At 38.9% G+C, this 22,382-nt stretch overlaps 1 protein-coding gene across 1 annotated transcript in view; it reads left to right on the forward strand.

The window, feature by feature from the left end:
• Positions 1 to 22,382, forward strand: part of COL11A1 (collagen type XI alpha 1 chain) — a 299,114-nt gene that overhangs the window by 209,389 nt on the left and 67,343 nt on the right. The window contains exons 40-45 of the mRNA XM_060774023.2: positions 1,971 to 2,060; positions 4,333 to 4,386; positions 9,444 to 9,551; positions 17,018 to 17,125; positions 18,811 to 18,864; positions 21,082 to 21,135. Of these exons, the coding sequence (XP_060630006.2) occupies positions 1,971 to 2,060; positions 4,333 to 4,386; positions 9,444 to 9,551; positions 17,018 to 17,125; positions 18,811 to 18,864; positions 21,082 to 21,135 (468 nt within the window). The remainder of the gene's footprint in view (positions 1 to 1,970; positions 2,061 to 4,332; positions 4,387 to 9,443; positions 9,552 to 17,017; positions 17,126 to 18,810; positions 18,865 to 21,081; positions 21,136 to 22,382) is intronic.

Here is a 22,382-nt window from a genome sequence, read left to right on the forward strand (position 1 = left end):
GTTAGTTTTAATCTGTTTGTCCTTTTAATCACTACATGTAGCCCGCCCATTATTATTGTGCCTGTGCATATTTTTATTTTTTATATTGTTATGTATTTATATGTTTTATGTAATTATTATGTTATTGTTTATTGTTCGCATTTTTGGTTTGTGTTTTTGGTTTTTTTAAATTGTAATTGTTATTTGGGCTTGGCCTCATGTAAACCACTCCGAGTCCCCATTGGGGAGATGGTGGCGGGGTAATAAATAAAGGTTATTATTATTATTATTATTTATTTATTTATTTACAACTCCCCTCTCTCCTCAAAGGTACTCAGGGCAGTTTCCAAAATATAAAAATGGCAAACATTTAATGCCGAAAAACAGAGAAACAAGAATCAAGATGAAACATTAAATAATATGAACTCATTATAATTTATAAACAACCAAAGATTAAGAGATAAACTAAATAAACATAATAAACACAAGGAGTCAAACCAATTAAAACACAATACATTAAAAGCATAATATAGTATATAACATCAGCGGGCTGAGGTAAGTATCAGTATGATGTCAAGGTGAGGATGTATGTAAGATATGCTAATCCTCCTTCTCTCCGTAAATTAGATTGCACAAGAGGTCTTTTTAAAGTAGAGGAGGGAAGGGGTCAGTTTTAGTTCTTTAGGGAGGGAGTTCCAGATGTGAGGAGTAGCTATGAAAATGCCCCCTGCTCTCTCATTCCCACCAACCGTGCTTGAAACGGGGGTGGGACCGAGAGAAGGGCTTCCTCTGTGGACCACAGTGCTCATGCTGGTTTGTGTGCAGAGATGTGGTTTTTTAAATAGTCTGGGCCCAAACTGTTTAGGGCTTTATAGGTAATAACCAGCACTTTGTATTTAGCCTGGAAGTAGACCAGCAGCCAGTGTAGCTGCCATAATATGGGACTAGTTCTCTCCCTGTAGGGCACTCCAGTTAGTAACATGGTTTTCACTCTCTGAACCAGTTGCAGCTTATGAACTATCTTCAAAGGCAGCCCTACATAGAGAATGTTGTGGTAGTCCAGATGGGAAGTAACTTAGGCATGGACTACCATAGCCAGATCTGGCATCTCAAGGTATGGACACAGCTGGCACACAAGTTTTAGTTGTGTAAAGATGCTCCTGGCCACCGCTGACACCTGGGGTTCCAGGGTCAGCAATGAGTCCAGGAGCACCCCCAGACTGTGAACATGTATCTTCTGGGGGAGTGTGACCCTGTCCAGCACAGGCTATAATCCCACACTCTGATCTGCCTTCTGACTGACCGGGAGTACCTCTGTTTTTAAGGACAGTTTGCCACAGATATAAGGATATTCCGTTGTATGTGCTTATTTCTATAACTCAAAGCAGTAACTTGCTTACAATTGGGTGTCACTGCTAATATAATTCATATTGAACCTGAAGAGTTATTGGGCATAGAACAATTCTGAACATCAATTGCTGAAAAAAAAATTGAACATAATGTGTCCTGATTCCCCTTTATAATTACAATCTGGTTCACAATGATAAAACGGCTAATAATTTGTTAGTAATACAATGGAGATATAATTTAATCCACGATATATAACAGCAAAAGCTCAGACCCTGTGCCTCTGTTCTTAGGAGTGTTGATCTACTGTAAAATAAAACTCATTGATTATGGATGATGCAACAACTCCCAGATAACTGCTTTTGTGACCAAAAGAAAGGGTAAATCAAGTTAACAAAGGGAAGCTTACTTATAAAAGGTGTTGCACTTGCATGTATCTCCATCTCATGCATTAAAAGGAGTAAGTTCCAAAACAACTCTTTCTCCCTTCTCTTTCTATCTGGCAAAATTTCACAGAGGAGAAGATGTAGAATCCCTAGACAATTAATCCAGTTTACAACCCAGTATGCCATATAGCTGATCCAACATTCATAGCTGAGTTCTCTGAAATATGTTTTGAAACTGGTCTTTGCTTGTCATCCTAGGGTGATCCTGGTCCTCAAGGCATTTCTGGAAAAGATGGACCACCAGGACTCCGTGGTTTCCCAGGAGAAAGAGGATTGCCAGGAGCTCAGGTATAGTAATGTGCTATTGTTGAGGCAACAATGTTCATAACTAGCATCTAGCTTGATGCATCTCTTTACTATAGGGGGAAAAAATCAGCCCAAAAGATTGTGCATGTATAGGGAAATGTGCAGCCACATACTTTTCAGCATAGATCTAAATACAGTCGTTCCAGTGAATCAGTCACTGAATATTTGTGTCAGTATCTATGCAAATGCCATTAATTCTACTGGTGCATTCCAGTTGGGACTAGCAGTTGGATTGAGGCCTTTGTATCACACATCTTGTCTAACTGTTTGGAACATCATCACAGTACCTCCACAGCAATTCATGTTAAACCCAGGGACATTCCATTTATTTCTTCTCTGGTCAAAGTTTGATACTCTTACCAGCTACTCCACAACTGCTTCTCAGTTGTGAGACCTTAATAGGTTGAAAGGCAAAGTGGGGTGAAGTTGTAATGAAATATAAGTAAAAGTCATTTTCACAAGGATATATTATTCCCCTTTCATCTGAATTTTGGCTGTCATTTCAGCTGAGGACTCTTTCACATTACCTCACATCTGCACAACTTCTGATTCAACAAAATGAACAAAGCCCATAGAGGCACAATCAAGTTTCTGCTTTTTATTGCTTATTTGGAAATTCAAAGTAAGGAAGGTAAAGCATCTCATAGGTCATAATAAATGGCAAGTGGTGTGCATTCAGAATTAATTACAATTTCTGCAAATCTGCACTACCAAGGATGCATGTGAGTCCCAGGAGAATGAGACAGTGAATCTAGCCTGGAGTTTTGTCTACGCTCTTAAATCTAGAGCTGTTTTTCAAGATGCTATACGTATTTGGGGATAGTAATGGAGTTTGCACTAAAACACAGAATACATTCACTGTCCCAGTGTCATGGAAGCTCCCAACCACCACTGTGTCCATAAGAAGCTGGAATGTAATCATCTTGGGACTGAGATGGAATGATATCAAATATTAATTCAGAATCAATGGGCCCTTATACACTAGACAATTATAGCACTACGATTACAGCTTCAGTGTTGCCCATTGTCCTACGTTTTCCTGTGGATTGTATTCAGGGGATCACTAAAGCTCTGTGGATGATAATTCTGAATATCCGTCCTGAAACTGTAAATTTCTGAATTTCATTAATGGGAACAGCAGCACTTAAAATAGAATCACAGTTCTGCAATGGTTCTGTGAAAAAAAAGGATCCTTGTCAGCAAGGAATGGGTAAGAGATTAATCTACTCACTTCCCAAAATATGTACTTCAAGAATAGCAAATGAACAAGGTTGTAGGCATAAAAAAAATTACCTTCTGAAATTCCCATTTTTCAGGGTGGGTAGATACAAAGAATTGCGCATTTGAAAAAGAATTCACAAAATGTATATATTTTGTATTCTGCATATGAAAACTGTACATACTTGCAAAAATGATTTCAAAATATTTTATTCAATGGGGAAATGGCTTGAAAATCTCACTCACTCCACCCTTTATCTCCAGTTACAGAGATTTCAGATGTTTGATTACAATTGAAGCCAATTCTCTGGGGAGCCATCGGCAGTCAAAGTAGACAATACTGAATGACAAGGACGATAAAGCCCTCCCATTTTTTTCCTACTCCCTTATGATCTTCTCTGTGCCAGGTTATACAGGTGGCATATGGCACTATATGAAAACATTCAGTGCCCCTTCATTTAATTGTTTTTCCTATTGAGAGAATGGGGGATGGATTGGACTGGAGAAAGTAACAACAATTTTTAATGCACACTGCCCTGAGATCTCTAGACAGAGGGCAGGATAGAAACATTTAAACAAACAAATGATGGTGTGGATTGGAGGAGGGCAGAGTGAGTTTATTGACCAAGAAAAGAATCTTTCCAAGTTCATAAAATTGACTATCCCCTGTCCAGAACACTTCGGACTATCTCTGTCCAAAACACTTTGGTAAACACTTTAGCACCAACAACCTTAGTTAATGGTTAAATGTTTGTCTGGTAGCAGGTGAATGTACTGTTAATTAAGCTAGGTTTTGATAAAAGCTTGTAAAGGATTGTATGTTCTTGGAATGCAAGTGGTTTTTTTCCTTGCTTCCTTGCTTCCTTTTTCTTCAATCCTTTGAAAATTTAATGAGTAAATAATCCATATGCTGCAACATTCATATTATGTGGATACAGTAGGTGACAAAAAAAATCAGTTGCAAAATGCAGTGCAGTATCAATTTTCACATGAGGGTGGTGAGAATGGTGATAACAATATTTTCCTGTTTTGATAGGGTCCAGCTGGTCTGAAAGGAGGAGAAGGTCCCCAAGGTCCACCTGGCCCAGTGGTGAGTAGAATCTACATGGGCAAAGAACAATGAAATTTCCCTTGGAAGGATGTGTTAGTTTGAACAGTGTGTCCCCTTTTTATAAAGTTCTTTCATGCTGTTATATGATTTTTTTTCTTGTGAATAGTACCCAAATGTATGCCCCACATGACTGTCAATGTTAGTTTCCTGGTAATTATGGCAGACAATGAGTCCATCAACAGAAGAAACTATAAACATAAACATATTGGCCTATCTAAAACCTGCTGTTATCGGCAGGGAGCAAACTGCCTTTTCTTGTTGCTTTAGATAATACAAGTAGGTAAGAAAGCAATCTCTCGTGGTCTAGAATTGAAAGAGGGGAACTGATTTTTTAAAAGAATGCAAAGAAGCCACAATGAAAACTCTCTCTAGCATTTGTTTCTTTCTGAAATCATCAGGGGTTTGGGGCAAACAAACTATAATGTTGCTCATGATTTGAAAACATTATGCTTAAACTAGCTGTGGGACCTTGAAGCTGTCTAGACAGGGAAGTATGACACTTCCCTTCTGGAAATTATATTCCACCCCTCTGTCACACAGTTGTTGTGATTTGCCCATGAAAATACTTTTTCCTATGAACAGTATCTTCAGAGACAATTAAAGAACTGAGAGGAGGTGCATGGTGCAATGATTTCCACAGAACCTGACATTGTTGCTTCTTATAACCATACCTCCTAGAATTCTCTAGCCACAATAGCTAAAACATGGTTAGTGGCTATGCAGCTCTGAGTTCAAAGAAGGGTGATCCACAAAAGTCACTTTCCCAAGCACAGCGAGGAAGAGAGGACCTCTGCCTGTGAACAGTACACAAATACAAGGCATTGTGTTCATAGCAAGTAATAGCCTCCAGATTTGGGAAACAAATGAATCTATAAAAAGAGGAAACTGTAAGCACTGATAATGATATTCTAGATGAGGAACATACTAGTGTTTTTTTATTGACCAATATGGTGAATTTCATCATTTAAAAAAATGATGAATAGTATCATATGTATGGCTTTATCCCTTGTATGAAATATAAATTTCATCTGAAAGTAAAACTGAGTAGTGAATAGTTTTCCCATTATGAAGCAAAGCTATCTTTAAGAAATTGGTAAGGGCTGCTCGGGGGAAAAAGGGATATTAAAGGAAGAAATTGTAATGGGCTCTGTCATATCATTTGGCCTCTTTGATGTGTAGCTGAGGTGAGTGACAGCATGTCCCACAGCATGCTGAGGAAGGCTTATAGTACCCACTGTTGTGTGAACTATTCTAGTCTCAGCACCAAATGATCTGGGGTTTTTGAACACCCAACTGCTAGCCATGCCTAGGAGATGATTTTGACAGTAATCTTGTGAAGAGGCCTACATTTGTGTGCATGTCAAGGATCGGAATCCATTGCAGGGAAGCATTGTCCAGCAGAAGCGGCAATGCTGTACTGTGGAAAAAGGGACTTAGGCAAATGACCTCAAAAAGACTTTTGTTCTATTTGATGTAATTCCAAGTCAGTATGGCTATAGTGTAGGTCATCAAATCAAAAATGAAAGAGGATTCTTGTGGCTTTAATGGTTATATAGGAAAAAGTGCTGTTTGTATTGCAACCAAGTAATGAGCAGTAGTTGCTTACATTTGCTTTTCTGCACAGCCATTAAAGGTACAAGATCCATCTCCAGTTTTTATCCAGTTTACAGTCTTTCTACTGTGATACTTTGTAATCCACAAATGATATAGATTTCCTCATGTATGCTCAGCGTGTCTAGGTGCTTACAAGATGGTTAACGCTTTGCTAGGATTGTAAACGCAAAGGATCCATAAACTGTCTCTGCTAAATTTTCCATGGTCCTTGAATTCCCATGGGCCACACCTATGCATTCAGGCCTTTGAACTAGGGATGGACAACTATGTGGGGTTGAATGTCAATTTCTGACTCCAACTCCATCATATGCTCCCCTCCCCCAATACACACACAACATGCAAAAATGCTTCCTTTTTGAGCTGCATGCTGGTTAAAACAGTGTCTAGATAGTGGGGTTTCTGGGAAGAGATGGAATATAGGGTTAAATTGCTTGCAGGAGGGCACCAATCCTGTCCAGCCCAAAGGCAATATGTTCCCCATCCCTGTCTCAAGAATTGTTCCCAGTTTCAGAATCATCCAGTATTAATTTGGTCCACACAACAGTGATGGCTCCCATGTCATTGGTGTAATGAATCTGCTCCAGGTTCTCATTCAAACTGCAAATCTATCCTCAAAATAGTTTCAAGAAACCTTCTTTTAAAATCTAGAACAAATTCAACACACCACTGCTATGGAAGCCCTAGACAACATTGACCCCACAATGAGGAAGTGGAAAGTGAAATCATCAGCTGGAGAGTGATAGCATCAGATTAGTAGAATCTTGTGTGCACACCAGACCGGATTATATCACTTTTACTTTCAGGTAGGGTATTGCATACTTATGTGTGTTATATCCTAAGAACTTATTAGACACAAAAACTAATATGTGAGGGATACAATGTTATATACTAGCTTTCTGGAAATAACGTTAATATTTTACATCCCAGAACTGTATTGTGTGAGACTCTTCTAATCCATCTTTCAGTCCTCTGTTTCAGTGAAGTTCATAGAGGGCAAGGTTCAGAATCCCATTGCTTGTATTTTATCTTTTTGTTTGGGGATGATTTTTTCCAATTTTGAAGTCATATGTATGTCTCCAGTTTTAAAATCATATACATTTCTCAATAAGCATTCAAAACAAACCAACTAACCTCTGTGGGATAAGACTGTAATTGCCATAAAATTTAATTTTCATTCTCTGGAAATCCTGATGAAAGCCAAGCAGCTTTAATCCCTTTCAATGTTTTGCAGTCATGCCATGTTAATATTTAAGACCAGCCTTTATCCTTTGCCATCCAGCTTCTGACTTATGTATTTCAAGCACATGGTAATTGTCTTAGATAGTACAGAAGGAACAGAGACAACCTCAAATGGATTCTGTGATCTTGAAAAATCCAAACAAAGAGAAAGATCTTCAGAATGTTAAAGGGCTAGAAATTTGAAATTCTTGGAAAATCATCAGCCATCCCATTGAGTCTCAAACTTTGCTCCTTCAGATGTTTGGACTTTTAACTCCCAGAAGTCCAGCAAGCTAAGCATTTCTGGGAGTTGAAGTCCAAAACATCTCGTGGACCAAAGTCAGCTATTCTGTTATCTGTAAGTTGATTTTCTTATTACCTAAAATCAGTTGTTATTCTGCTTTCTTCCCTTTTTGGCAACAGTTTTTTTAAAAAAGAAGCATCATATTTTTGACAGATTATGTACTGTGGAATCAATAACATTGCTTCACCCTTGACCCATTTTGTTATATTTTTCAGTCCTCCACCTGAGTGCCAAACCACACTCAACTCAAAGTCATGCACAGTTTCCCAAGAGATTTTTAAAATTTTAATACATTTTTACAAAATTTGGGTAAAGAACACAGGGAAAAACTGATATATGTCTTTACCCCAAGTTAAACTAATTTGGAGGAAAACGTACATCCTGAAGCAGGCTCTGGTTGCCCCCCAAGTTAGGGATAGTGCAGACAGCTGCAAATGGTTCCCTCCCCTTTGTCATTGGTGGCAACACAGATACCTTCCTTACCCTTGAAGTCCAGCAGGCCTTTGCTGGGTCCTGTGACTGTGGCTCAGAAAAACTATTTAGAGCAGCCAACTGGGCTCAAAGTGGTTTCTGGGACTTTAGTTCAGGCCTGTTTTTAGAGTTGATGTAGAAGCACCCTTAATCTACAAAACCTCGTGCTACAAACTTAGTTCTCTCTATTAATATCTGAGGTGCGACAAGATCCTTTTGCATCTATATGAGAGTGAAACAAAGGGGTTTTTTTTTTTGCAACTTGTGCAGGAGGTTTTTTTTTAAGTCTATTTTCTGTTGGTGAAACAAAACACCTTCATAGAAAGCATAGAAGTGCCCACTGATGCCATATAACCAGCTTATCCATTTCTCATTTTTTAAAGTCTATGGGAATGACAGTTGCTATCATTCTCCATGTAAAAATCTCAATTTGTGCCCAGACAGAAAGACAGACAGAAAGTGACAGACAGAAAGACAGACAGACAGAAAGAAAAAAAGGGGTAATCACAAGTGCAAATATTTTCATTACAAATGCACACTTATATAAACACAAACTCTTTACTAGTACAGAAGCTTGAGGTTTTGCATTATCACCTACCAGAATGAAAAAGGAGAGATTTACACCCTTCATGCAGTTGAAAAAAACCCATATAAATCTTTTTCAACCTCTTTTGAAATTGGCCTTTGAGATATGTGTTTCTGATGGTACATTGGCAAACCACATGTTATGAATACAGAAGGCCCCAAGTTCTGTCTTTCCAGAAGGGGTTGATAAGTTCATCTGTCTGAAACCTTGAAGAAATACTGCCAAATCAGGTTAGACAACATTGAGTTGAAAGACCAATGATATTTTACCCATGGAATCTACTTATTTCCTGACAGGTAGGGGGTCAGGGTAATTTCAGTGTGACAGATTTCATGCCTCTGCTCAATGTTTATTAACATACACACACACACACACACACACACACACATGAGAATCTAAGTAGATAATGTTCACCCTCCTCATTAATTTTTTTTCTCAAAAACAACTTTCAGAGTAACCAGAAGGAAAGTGAAAGAAAAAAATGCACTTGCATTTTGTTATTTGACCTGGGGTGTCATGTTTAAAGTGTCTCAAATGTACACTGATAACAGCTTAAAAGAAGCTGTTATCCTGTATAGAACAAAGGCTACAGGCAGTTATTAACTAATATTAATTCACCCATGTTAAAATTAAATATACCCCAAAGTACACAACCCAAGCATTCACTTATTATCCACAGTGTGCTCAGGTATCTATGCATCAATGACTTGAAGGTATGGCAGAGACAGACAGAGACACATCAAGAAATAATAACCTTGTTTGAAGCATTTCATTGCTTTAGTAGTCCTGATTTCAGACTTTTTCATAAGAAGTGATAATAGCCAATCTTTCTTTCTATTCCAGGGTTCACCTGGCGAACGTGGGCCAGCAGGGACCGCTGGTCCAATTGGTTTGCCTGGCCGTCCAGGCCCCCAGGGCCCCCCTGGACCAGCAGGAGAAAAGGGAGCTCCGGTGAGTAATTCTGAAGAGAAAGCATATAAGACTGTTATATTACAGAAGTTATTGCTTTTCATATCCAATAATGTTAGTTCTTCACACTCCAATACCTTTCTATTGCATATGTGCCCAGCATACTCCCTTTCTATTTACAGTGGAGTAGTGGAGAAGTTTAATTAAATTCAATGACATTTTCTGGCACACTTTATCAAACCCTAAGGCCTAAGGAGAAGGGTTAAACAAAGCTGATAATTATGTGCACAATAGTGGTGGCCTTTGATTATAAAATGTATTGTCAAACCATAGCTTTGATTTTAACTTAGTGCCCTAATGCTCAACTTTATGAAGTGTTCCTTTATTTTTCATTTTAACCCATCAGATTTCATTACTAGTTACTACTACTCCCTGCTGTTTTTTTATTCTAGTGTAATTCTTAAGTGAAAAGCTTCACATAGAAAAATGGACATATCCCTCTTAGGGAAGCTGCCTTTGTGTGTGAAGTTCAATGTCATATTCACATAACTCTTACTTATTATCTAGTATAAGCTAAACTATATAAGTCTAGATCACACACAAACGCATATGTGTGTGTTTGTGTGTATATGTGTTTGTCTGTGTATATGTATGTGTGTGTGTGTGTGTGTATGTGAGAGAGAGAGAGAGAGAGAGAGAGAGATAAACTTCCCATAGGGAAAAACCCTCCAGGGTATGGCCAGAACTCATCACCAGAGACTCCCTCACACAACCCCCCCCCCCCCCAAACTACTCTGCCATGTGTTACAGTCAGTATTTTAAACTTGAAAAGAGTTTGAAAAGCACTTCAGAATATGATTTTATTCAAAGAAAAAATATTCTATAATTGCAAACGGGTTACCAAGACACAAGAATGGGATTAGCTGTTATAAAATAATGCTATGGCTGATCCATCATGCTTGAGATCTGGTAGAACATCCCTGTTATCATAATGTTGTTACATCACAGCTGGACTTTGGCTGTGAAACCATGTGATAAAAGCTGAATCTATTAACCCAGTTAATCTGCATTCAGATTGGCCGTGACAAAGATCTCACATTTTCTACTGAATATTGCAGAAGCAAAGATCTATTCTTGGCTCTTGCATAGTAGAAGGATGATCTCATCTAACTCAGTTCAGAGTCAAAGTGGCAACCTTGGTCTGGACCTAAATTTTAAACTATGCTTCTTATTAGGCCCCATCCTGTTGTTTCACCCATGCCCAGTTATATTACACCTAACCTAAATAGAAAAACACTTTGCCATTTATATGCCAAGTTTCCAAATCCTATGTAAGATCAACTAAAACACCTCACAATAAAATTAAGGCATAATTTGAAATAAACTTGTTAAAACATTTTTTTTAAAAAAAGTAAAACATTTTAAAACATACACACTGTGAGAAGAGTCACTTCAAACAGTTACTCTTAAAAACCCATGGAAGTGGCCCACCATTCCTAAAAGTATAAACAAGAATGATCTTTGTTATAACCAAATATAAGTATTTTATAAACAAAGACTTGGACTTTAAACAAAGGCAAATACTATAAAATTATGTGGCCTCTTTCTCAAAAATCAGATTTTTTTCCCCTAAAGAGCTACTCAGACCCCTTTTTCAGATCCCTATATCCCTGGATCTGATCCCAGATTTTTTATCCCAGATTACTTGGCAGTGGAGACTCATATAATCCAGTTTAAAGCAGATCAGATCCTGGGATATAGGACAGTGAAGAAAGTGGCTCCATTATTTATAGAAAAAATATTTTAGATACAATGTTTAAATCCACTTAGCAGAACTTTCACTCAGGGCCCTTCCACGCAGCCATACAACCCAAAATATCAAGGCAGATAATCAACAGTATATGCTTTGAACTGGATTACCTCAGTCCACACTGCCATATAATGCAGTTCAGTGTGGATTTTATACAGCTGTGTGGAAGGCACCTCAGTGAGTTCTCAGTGCTCGCAATATGCTGATCGAAACTGCTTTATTTTTATTTTAAACACAAAAGGAACTAACATTAAAATGTTGCAGGATGACGTATTTCCATTCGGGCTTTCAGCCAGTTATGGCTTCTTGTAGCATGCTTCATTCCATTCTTCCTCAGTTTTACTGCTGTGACACTAACCATATTACAGTGACAACTTATCTGATATACTGTAAGATTGGGAAATTGTATTCATGAGAGTTTTTTATTATTTCTTTTCCTATATATTTTATTTGTATTTTCATCAGTAATCTCTAACAGGATATATTATCTGTATTTTCATTTCTATTTTCTGACTCTTATTTCTATTGCACTTATCATAAAAAAGGTATTGAAATCCTGAAATGCAGGATTCTTATAACAGTTTAAGATGGTTTGCAAGGTAACTTTCTGGATTTTGTCATTTATATGTATGAGTCCTTATCTTGCCTAAGTAAGTAACCAGGAGTAAAGTTCATAGAAACCTTGAATGCTCTGACTTCACTGTCAAAGTGGATCTGTGAATGTGATATTTGAAAGGTCTGGGAACACTCTGAAAAGAATCAGATGGAAGTCTGTACTATGATCTAAAACTCTTTTTTCTAGCTTTGTCTTTTTATAGCCACTCATTTAGGGTATAAATATAACACTTGCAGGAGAATACCTCTAAGGGCCCATCTACTAAGCCCACAAAATCTGGGGCCAGTAATATTCTGGATCAGCTCCAGGGGTACCTAGCTACACAAGCACTTCTGTAACAGAAGGATGGAGTCCCGACCATCCAGTTGGACCAAACCTGGCTTGGACCAACTGGAGAGCCCCTGGTCATTGCCAGATGCCTCTTCTCATAACAGTAGAGAGACCCATATTACTTAGAAAATAGAGGTGACAATCCCTCTCCTTTCTCTCATTCTTTCAACTAAGTTTACAAGCATCTTTGCTAACATCAGCAAAGGCACCCAGCAATGGCCTGGAGTCATCTGATGAGAAGACCAATCAATTACCAATGACCAATGACCAATCAGTTACCAACCATTTACACCAGTGACTAAATGTGGTGGTGCTTTGTCATTTTAGGAAAACTGTAGATTGTTCCCTGACGTCTGCTAATGTGAAGTAAAACCATTTAGCCCCATGTTAGATGCTGGAAATCTCTGAACATCACAAGGATGTCTGGGAGTGATTTCTAGCCTAATTTTGAGATAGTGGCGAGGGTAGACAGACCCTATATTAGACCATTGTAATATGCTGCATTATTAATTTTTCATGTTAAAAGCATTGCACAAATAAAACAAGTATAAAACTGTTAAAATAGAGGGGGCACAAGTGACTGAATAATTTTAGACCAAACAATTTTAACAATTCTTCATCTGTGCATGAGGCAGGGCATTGTGGACACGCATACAGATATGGAGTTGTTTGTTCTGCTCCACAGTTGATATGTTGTATGAACAGCCACCTTTGATCTTTTGAAAATTTCAGCTAGTTAAGATCCTTCTTGGATGCCAAGCTTTGAGAAGTGAAATGGATGGTGACAGAATTAAGGTCCTTTTCAATTGGGATGTTTGAGGCTGGAATAAATCCTTCTGGGAAGTTGGTCTGGTATCTATTTTGATGCCATCTGCTCTGAGGCAACATGTCAGGCAAAATTTTGATGCCAGGCTTTAAAAAAATTCTAATAACAATATAAACTGCATTATTGCTGAATCCCTACATCATACACTGATATTCTTCCTCTTCAAAATATGGGGAGTTAAAATGATTTGGTGATACTTGGGGAAGGTGGTACCTTCTCAATTGTAATGATTCAACTCTTTTATGTTCCGCAAACTTCTCAAAGTTGAAGAGAGTTGTGAAACGTTGTGTCATTACTGCATTGTCAAGACCCAGGCGGACCAGCAAGGCAAGACGGCAGTTAAGGAGTTAAACAAAGGTCTTTAATGTCCATTAACATAAGAAAAAGGGCTCTTAAATCAGAGCTGTAAACACAAAAGGGCTTGCGGCTTGCAAGAATGTAAACAAACCAAGTCCCAGTCAGTCCTCGCTGGGAAAAGGAAAGCAACAAACACAGGCAGAAACGCTTGATTTCAGCAGCAGAAACTCAGTCTATTCTAAGTCCAAACAAAACAGCAAACAGGAATCCGCATGAGGAGCGGTCCAACGAAGTCACCAAGGGATAAGCGGAAGTGTAGAGTGGTCAGGCAGTCCGAGGGTCAGGGCAGGAGATGAGACTCACGAATCCAGTTCCAGGCAGGGTCGTCCACACAAACAGGAATCCACGAAGCTGAAAGCAGGTACTCAGGGCAAGAGTTAAACACAAGGCACACGGTATCACGACACTTTGAACTCTGCAACTAGTCTACTCCCAAACTGCTCCTTAAATCTCATCCGAGTCGCTGGAGTTACTTTCAGGTGCGTCCATCTCCACAGGTGAATCCCGACTTCTCCATTGCTGCCATTCTGTACTTGGGACTGCATCCTGCAAAGTAGTATCTGAAACCCAAGTGTCAGTAAAACCCAGAAACTCATCGCTAGAGGTGGGAGCATTAACCACATCTAGCACTTCCTGAACCTTGGTCCAGTCCAGCTCTTCCTCTTCGCTGTCAAACTCCTCACAATCAGCTACATCTCTAAGGCGTTTAGAAACAGATCCCACATCACTATCCGAGCTGCTTGCTACTCGCTTTACACCGCGGTAATCCTCCACCTCCATTTCCTCGCGAGTAAACCCCTCGAAATCCTCCTCATCTGTAGGCTCTAAGAACAAGTCTCTAATACGCTTCAGCTGCTGCTGGGCGTCTTCTGCTTCCAAACGTCGCTTCCTTCTACTACTACTAGTAGGTACATGAGACAGACGCTGAATCACAACAGCGTTGTGTCATTACTGTGTCATTACTGCCGGGGGGGGGGGGGAGATGGGGAGGGCTGAAGCATTCTCATTTTAATAACACCGAAGCTTTCCTGAAGTAATGGCAGAAGCATATGTAAGCACTCATCCTTCTTCAAAAATGTTTCTAATTCCATCACCAAAAGTATGAGGCCAATTCAGCTTCCCCAACCTATCAGAATAGGGCAAAGTCTGAAAAGTATTATAAGGAAGGTGGATGCTGCACACCCAGATTTGACAAAAAAAAATCCTGGGTTAAATATTTCAGTGCAGGTTTAATTTAAACCCTTGCTTATGTTTTGCTCTTTTATTATTGCTTTGCTTCCCCATACGCACTCTCCTTCCTTCATTGGTTAAATGCTTTCTGATTCCCAAACAGGATAAATGTGATAATAACAAACTTCAAAAATAAGAAAGTTGCTACTTAGTATTTAATGAAAATACAGAAGGTTGACAGTCTCTGCTCAGAAGTTTTTCCCCCCAGAGACAAAGGAGATAGCAGCTGAAACAGAGCAGCCAAGACTGCAAATGAGAAGGAAAGATGGATGTGGTGAGATTTAGGTGGCAGCAAGGGTGCAGATAATGTGAGCAGTGAATGCTTCTTGGGCAAAGGCATAGTAGATCAAAAAACATATTTTTTTAGTTATCAACCTGTGGTGTTTGCCTGCCAAAATGAAAGTCATTTTGCATTCTGGATTTTACAAAGCACTTAAAGAAGGTTAGGATAGTGGATTGGTGAACAAAGAGAGGAAGCAATATAGTTCAAGGATTGGATGTGGAGTGACAGAAAAAGTCAGAGTGGAGTTGGTAACAGATGACAGATATGAGGAAGAGGGAAAGAAAATAAGGTGCAAATGGAACTGTGATAGTGATAACAGCAGGGATTTTCTGGAAAATGTATATGAAACATGTTGTTTGAATTGTGTGTTAAAATAGTACACAGAGACACAACAATATGAATTCAGATATATAATTAAAGCTTCATTTTCTGGAGATAATCAATTAAACTGTTCGCTTATCTCCCAGACATTAGATGGTTTGGGATGCACAGTTTAAATTCCATCTAGATATTTACCCACTGGGCAACTAAAAGATAAATCTGTTTGCATTATAGCATGGTAAAAATATTGAGCTCAAGGGACCTGGTTTAAGCACCATTCACAAGTAAAATTTATTCCAAAGTATCATTTATTTGATTTCAACATGGTCATTCTTGTCACCTCATCTGAACCTCCTTCTTCATTATCCCGCTTCATGTTGAAATGTGGAGGTCTTGCTTAAGACTACTACCCACTATTTGTGACCCTCCAGACCAAACACAGTCCTCTAGCAAAGTATAATTATCTTATATGCTCAGTTAGAGATTTTGGAGGCATCTATTTACCTTATGTGTTGAAGGCAGACACACATCTACAATATTATCACCTTCTCAACCCATACTTTACTATTTTATTTGCTACAATGCACTTCTGCAATCTGACGCCAAAGATTTCTTCTCCTAACATGACCATACCACCCAAAACAACTCACAGCTACCTAGTCATGAAAAGCCTTTATAAAATGGAACTTCCCTGTCAGAAGCTTTGTATGCCTAATTGCCTATACATAGCTTAGTTATTGTAAAAAGACCTAATTACAAATAACTACACTGGAAGTCTGGACTAGATTTGAATTATGAAACATGGTAAATCAACATTTCTATATTCCCATTGATTTAATGTAACTACTCTAATTGAAATTAAGAGTTGGATTAATACATTATTTACTGTTAGTTGCTTTCAAATTCTGATCACACATGTGTGTGAAAATGTTTCTGCAAATAATAATAACAGCAAACCACTTATGTTCAAAATTACTGTTAATTTTCCTGAGTATCCTCATATTAAATAATATAGATTATTGATAAGCACATCCCCATCAAGAATGTATTTTCATTTTTGAAATGGAATGCTAGCTTTCAGTCGATAAAGTTTGTGAAATATATTTTTTGAATTCATTTTTTATCTTTATTTGTATTTAAAATATTTTTATGTAAATCTTCCAGGGCACCTTAGAACAGAATAATATAACACTCATGCATACATACAGGCAAAAATGAATGTGCTATAGCAAGTGCCCATTATACAAAATGGCAAGAAGGAGCAGTTAAAAGTGATAATATCATTCAGCAGCATACATAAAAAAGATCTATATTCACCTTTCAAATAAAGCCTAGGGACATATTTTTAAAAAGATCTTCACCTGACATTGAAATAGCATCAAGCTAATGATTTCAAAGATGGAGCACCACAATGAAGAAGACAAAAGTCTCCTGTAAACATCCAGCTAACTTCAGATGGCAGGTGGATACAGAGAAGAGTCTTCAAAGAGGGCCATGAGGCTACAGAGATCACTATACATAGAGACAACGATTCCCTTAAAGCCATCCAGAACTTTCCTAACTTTAAGTCACATTTTATCCAAGTTTTGATTCAATGAGCCTACTTTGAAATGTATGGCTAATAACATCATTGGTTGATGTATTAGTATATTTCCTTCAATGTGTTTAGTGTCCTACACTGCCCATTAATATCTAACAGGATGGATAATAATTGATTTGTCTTTTAAAAAAACAGGGTGAAAAAGGTCCTCAGGGCCCTGCTGGACGTGATGGAATACAAGGACCTGTTGGACTTCCTGGCCCTGCTGGTCCAGCTGGTTCACCAGGAGAAGACGGGGACAAGGTCAGTTCTTCACTGCCAAAAATGTATTTCTCTAATGCAGGGATCCTAAGACTTTTTAAACAGAGGACCAGTTCCCAGTCCCTCAGGCCTTTTTTTAAGGGGGGGGGGGTGTTCAGAGTATAGTTTGAAAAAATTAATGAATTCCTATGCACACTGAAATATCTTATTTGTAGTGCAAAAAACATGAAAGAACAATGCAATATTTAAAATGAAGAACCAGCATCAACTTCCCAGTATTTCAATGGGAAGTGTCGGCCTGCATTTGGCTAATGAGATGGCCAAGTTTATTAAGATTGTTGTTGTGTGCCTTCAAGCCATTTCAGACTTTGGGTGACCTTAAGTCTAAAGTTTAGAGTGAGGGCTGGGTAAATTACCTTGATGGGCCATATCTGGCCTGTGGGGCTTAGTTTGGGGGCCTCTGGTGAACTGCAAGAGTGGGCAAAGTGACAATTATTTTAGCTCTCAGGATGTCCCAGAACCTTGAAAATATAGCAAATAATGCCACCACATGTCCTTTAGAGGAACATTTTTCCATGTAAGGGCCCCCAGGACATTTTCCTTTTCCTCAATCCAAACGTGAAGCTATCTTAATTGTTCAAGAAACACAGCTAGGATCTTGGTTGGGAGGAGGAACTACAAAGGAAAAGTGGTGGAAAACAAAAGAGTGAACCTTATTGTTTTCTGCTCACTGCTTTTATGCAAATGCTACTTTTTGCCACATACATTGGGAAGACTCATGGATACATTGCAGACCTGTTACCATGCAGCTGAAATTTCTACTGCACTGATTTGGGCAATTGCATTTCACAGTAAGCAATGTGAAAAGCCTGAGCAGGGGTGCCTTGAGTCGCCTCCAGGTTGAGAGGGGAGGTATAGAAATATAGTAAGTAAATAAATTAAATTAAATTAACTGTGCTCAATCCCTGAGCTTCCATGGTTTTATGGTGTAATAAAATGGAATACAATTTGAGTGACTTGTGCGAAGGCGTACATCCTCTGGTTCCTGCCTTTGTGCAACACCTGAATACATGTGGAATTGCAGCCTATCACAGGTTTCTATTTCGTTTAAATCAGGAAACTGGGTTTGAATAAACCAAGCCCGGCTCATCAACATGTTTGGCAGCTGGCAGCCATCGTTTTCTGGTTTGGATTGAATGGGAAACTAATATTTGATACTTCCTCTAATAGCAGTCCTTGCAAAGGGAGGAGCAAAGAGCTATGTGCCCACGCAGAACATTCATTTGCATGTTGGCATTTTAAGCTCTGATAGAATCATCCAAATATAGCCAAAAGCAATAATTATTTCTCGTTAATTGCCTATAATCTGAATTGTGATGCTGTTTGTGCACAGGAGGAGGAACTCACCTTCAGCTGATCACTCACAATTATTTTATAGTGAAAGAAATGGCAGTGAGGGTCCTCCCTTTAAAATCCAATTATGGTAGGTTTTGACATGAGGCCATGTTGTGCTTTGAGCCACAGCAGTCAATGCATGTTCTAATCTGTCATTCCAAAATGTGGTTGATCAATGTAAAATTGCCCTCCTTAGGCCTTCACTCTTAAATTTGTGGCATAAAGCAGAAGGAATAATGAGATGACATTTAAAAGTACTACAGTATTGACACAGTTAACTGAAAAGCCAGCTTTTCTAAAGGAGAAATGTCACACTTTTCTTTCTATTACAGGGTGAAATTGGAGAACCAGGTCAGAAGGGGAGCAAAGGTGACAAAGGAGAAAATGTGGGTATCTTGTTACTTTTCCTCTGGCAATTATTTCCCTTTCCTTTCTTTTTTATGACATTTGAATGACTAATTAAATGAATGACTAAATGAATACTTATATCAAAAACCCCAGTATGTTTGAGCAAGACACTCGCAGTCGATTCCTATGCAGAACCGATAATGGGGGTCTCGACAGCCATCCTGCACTCCCCAGGCACAGGCAGCCCAAGGATGTGGGATGGCTGTCCAATTCCACCCTCTCCCACCTCACTGCTTCCAACTACAGCTGATACAATGGGACCTACCTGGTGCTTGTCTGTAGCTCTTCCTGATTTCATGTTGTATGACTGGCAAAGGAGCTTGGGAGAAGTAGGATGGGGGAGAAGTGGAGCCAAACCAGCTTCCATGCAGCTTGGAAAAGTGGACATCCTCTCACTGCTGAGGCACCTCAGCGTGCTATGCTGGGCCATTATGCAGGCCAGAACCAGGTTTCCAATGCTGGTTCAGGCCCACATTATGTCTGTGTAAAACCACCCCTAGATTGTGGATGAGAGTCATTTGGTCCTCCAGCTGCAGGTCCCATCATGTCTCACAACTGCCAATTGCTAGCTACAACATCTAGGATTTTTTTGACTAAATGTTATGATGCACTAAATATATGCATACAGCTTAGCTTCTTTCCCATTTCTAATTTTAAGCACACACTCGGGACCCTGAATACTTATGTTATAGTTATAGTTTCCTAAATGTACATGTCCTGTATGTGGGAGCAAAAATGGAAGGAAGTCTCAATTGATTACAGAATCATAGAATTGTAAAGTTGGAAGAGACCACAAAGGCCATCCAGTCCAACCCTGTGCCATGCAGGAAATGCACAACCAAAGCACTCATGACAGATGGCCATCCATGGGAATAACCTGCCCTTGTCTTTTTAGTTGGAGAAAGTATCCATCTTTGAGTTTTGCTATCTCAGGTCATGCCAATGCTCCCCTAAATTTGATCAATTCTAATGGAAAGATGGGGAACAAGGAAGTGCACCTCATCAGCTGCTGTTGATGTGTAACATGACAGTGTGGGCACATTTTATAAACCCAGATAACATTTTGGGTTCCCTAAGACTTTCTGTAGAACATACCAGGTACATACAACAAAGTCAATAGTGGGTGAATGTCTCCTTCCATTTTTGTCAAATACTTTGGAGATAGCAGATTCACCCCTTTCCTCGCACTGATGAGCACAGGGAAAAAGTGATAGCACTGCATCTATGTAGGCTGCAGGTTAATTCAAATTCTTGTCCAAACTGTCCCAAAACCCCAGGATATACTAGAGTTTCCAGCAAACTCTTGAGTGTCCCAGGGCCAATGTAGACAAACCTGTGACATGCACATTTTCACTTTGTATGTCATTCCATCAGTCTGTAGCAGAGGAAAAAGAAAGCAGGGCCACTTTGTTGATCTTGCTGAGTACTTTCCTCTACCTCTTCAACAGATATGACAATACAGAGAAAGGGATGCTAAAACAGTTCTACAGAATAATCAGCTCCATTTTAGCACCTTCTAATCTAGTACCCTGTTGTAAGAGCAAGTACGTTTTATGTTTTTCCTCTACTGTCCTTATCCTTTTATGTCATGCCTTTTGGATGAGAACTGAGAGAGAACAATTGAGTGCCTACTCTACTGAAATGTAGAGTTTTGAAAGGAGGTAGATAATTGATAGGCAGGCAGGCAGATGGATGTTTATTATGAAAATTAGCACAGAAAGGAGAGTTTGCCAATCACGAGAACAAATCATCATTTAATTCAGGAAACAGGATTTTAATGGGAAGCATTTCTTTTGGCAACAAATAAGAAAAATATTTTTCTCTTTTTTTTCTTGCTAAATCTCAAAAAGGCCTGATAGCAGAGAGATTGGTAGATAGATATTTTCTAGTTCTGGAAAAGTTAGGAGAGGCCATGATTCATTTTTGTATGGAAATACCCTGAAACACTGTGAGCATAATTACCTTTGATAAATGTCAGTTTCCAGTGTATTGTAGACAAAGAGGCAAAGACTTTGGGAGATGAGCAAATAATGCTCGACTGCTCTGAATATAAAAGACCTTGGAGTAGCAACAGCTTCCCTCCAAAGAAATGTGGAGATGCTTATTAGGGCTGAATAATGCAAAATACTCTCCTGTGAATCCTCCACTTGCTTGACTTTAGATGCCAGCTTTAGCTTATTTTCTTTTTCTTTCAGGGTCCTCCTGGACCACCAGGTCTTCAAGGTCCTGTCGGTGCTCCTGGTATAGCTGTAAGTATCCTCCTTGTTGTGCATAGCAAATGAGTACCTTTTCCCCAAATCCTCATTACTTATACCAGAACCTCAGGCACAATGTATGTACCTTAAAATGAAGAAGATCCTCCTCAAGGCTTTGTGTGTGTGTGTAATTCCACGCTTCAGGTTCCAGTTCTGGGTCAACACACTCCTGCTTTTGCCTTATAGGAGCGAAACTATTAAAAGGCCTGAGTAAGAGCAGAAAACTGGGGAAATGATTTGCCTCAGTAAAGTCTATGCTGGTGGTTTACAGATAGAATAGATATTTCCAATATATTCTTCCTCACTTAATTATTAATTACCAGCAAATTACATTGATCTTCTTTCTGACTTTTTACTTATTTTAAAAATAGTAATAATGTGATAAATGAAATGTAGGTGTTTAGACCTAAATCCAGTCACTGTTTTCAGCTATCCATTAAGTCATTTGTTATAGCCAACTGATACAGTGGAGATGCAACTACAATGATGCAGTTTGACACCACTTTAATTGACATGGTAAGGAGCCACGGTGGTGCAATGGGTTATACCCTTGTGACTGCTGAACAGCTGACTTGAAGGTTGGCGGTTCGAATTTGTGAGATGGAGTGAGCTCCCAACTGTCAATTCCAGCTTCTCATGTGGAAACATGAGAGAAGCCTCCCACAGAATGGTAACACATCTGGACGTATCCTGGGCAAAGTCTTTGCAGACAGCCAATTCTCTTGCACCAGAAGCAACTTGCAGTTTCTCAAGTCGCTTCTGACATGATGAAAAAATTGACATGGTTCAATGCTATGGAGTTATTTGGCAGAAAACACCATGTAAAACTGCAACTACCATAATCCCATAGCATTGAATAAATACAGTGATCTTAAATTACATTGATTCTGCAGTGCAGATGCAGCCTGGGTCTTTAATTGGATAGCAATCAGATTTGCTGTTTGGATGCTTTCTTCACTTCAGATCTTTCCAAAGACACAGAGTGTAACATTTACCTATAGTTTTAGATCTCTTTGAAAGAAAGCACCAAGCCATTATTGTGGCTTTGTATACTCAGCATCGAATGTTATCCTTTTATTTAACAATAGAGCAGTATTGATACTGTTATATGCAGTGTGCTGTAATAGATACTTTCTATGACTTTACTGTGATAGAGAACTGGACTTGCAGACTGTTTTATGGCCTTTTTTAAAATGTCTGCTTTGCAAGATTGTAATTTCTATAGACTTACTTGCAATGAT

Source organism: Anolis sagrei, chromosome 4 (genome assembly GCF_037176765.1).
Source record: "Anolis sagrei isolate rAnoSag1 chromosome 4, rAnoSag1.mat, whole genome shotgun sequence".
Taxonomy (NCBI): domain Eukaryota; kingdom Metazoa; phylum Chordata; class Lepidosauria; order Squamata; family Dactyloidae; genus Anolis; species Anolis sagrei.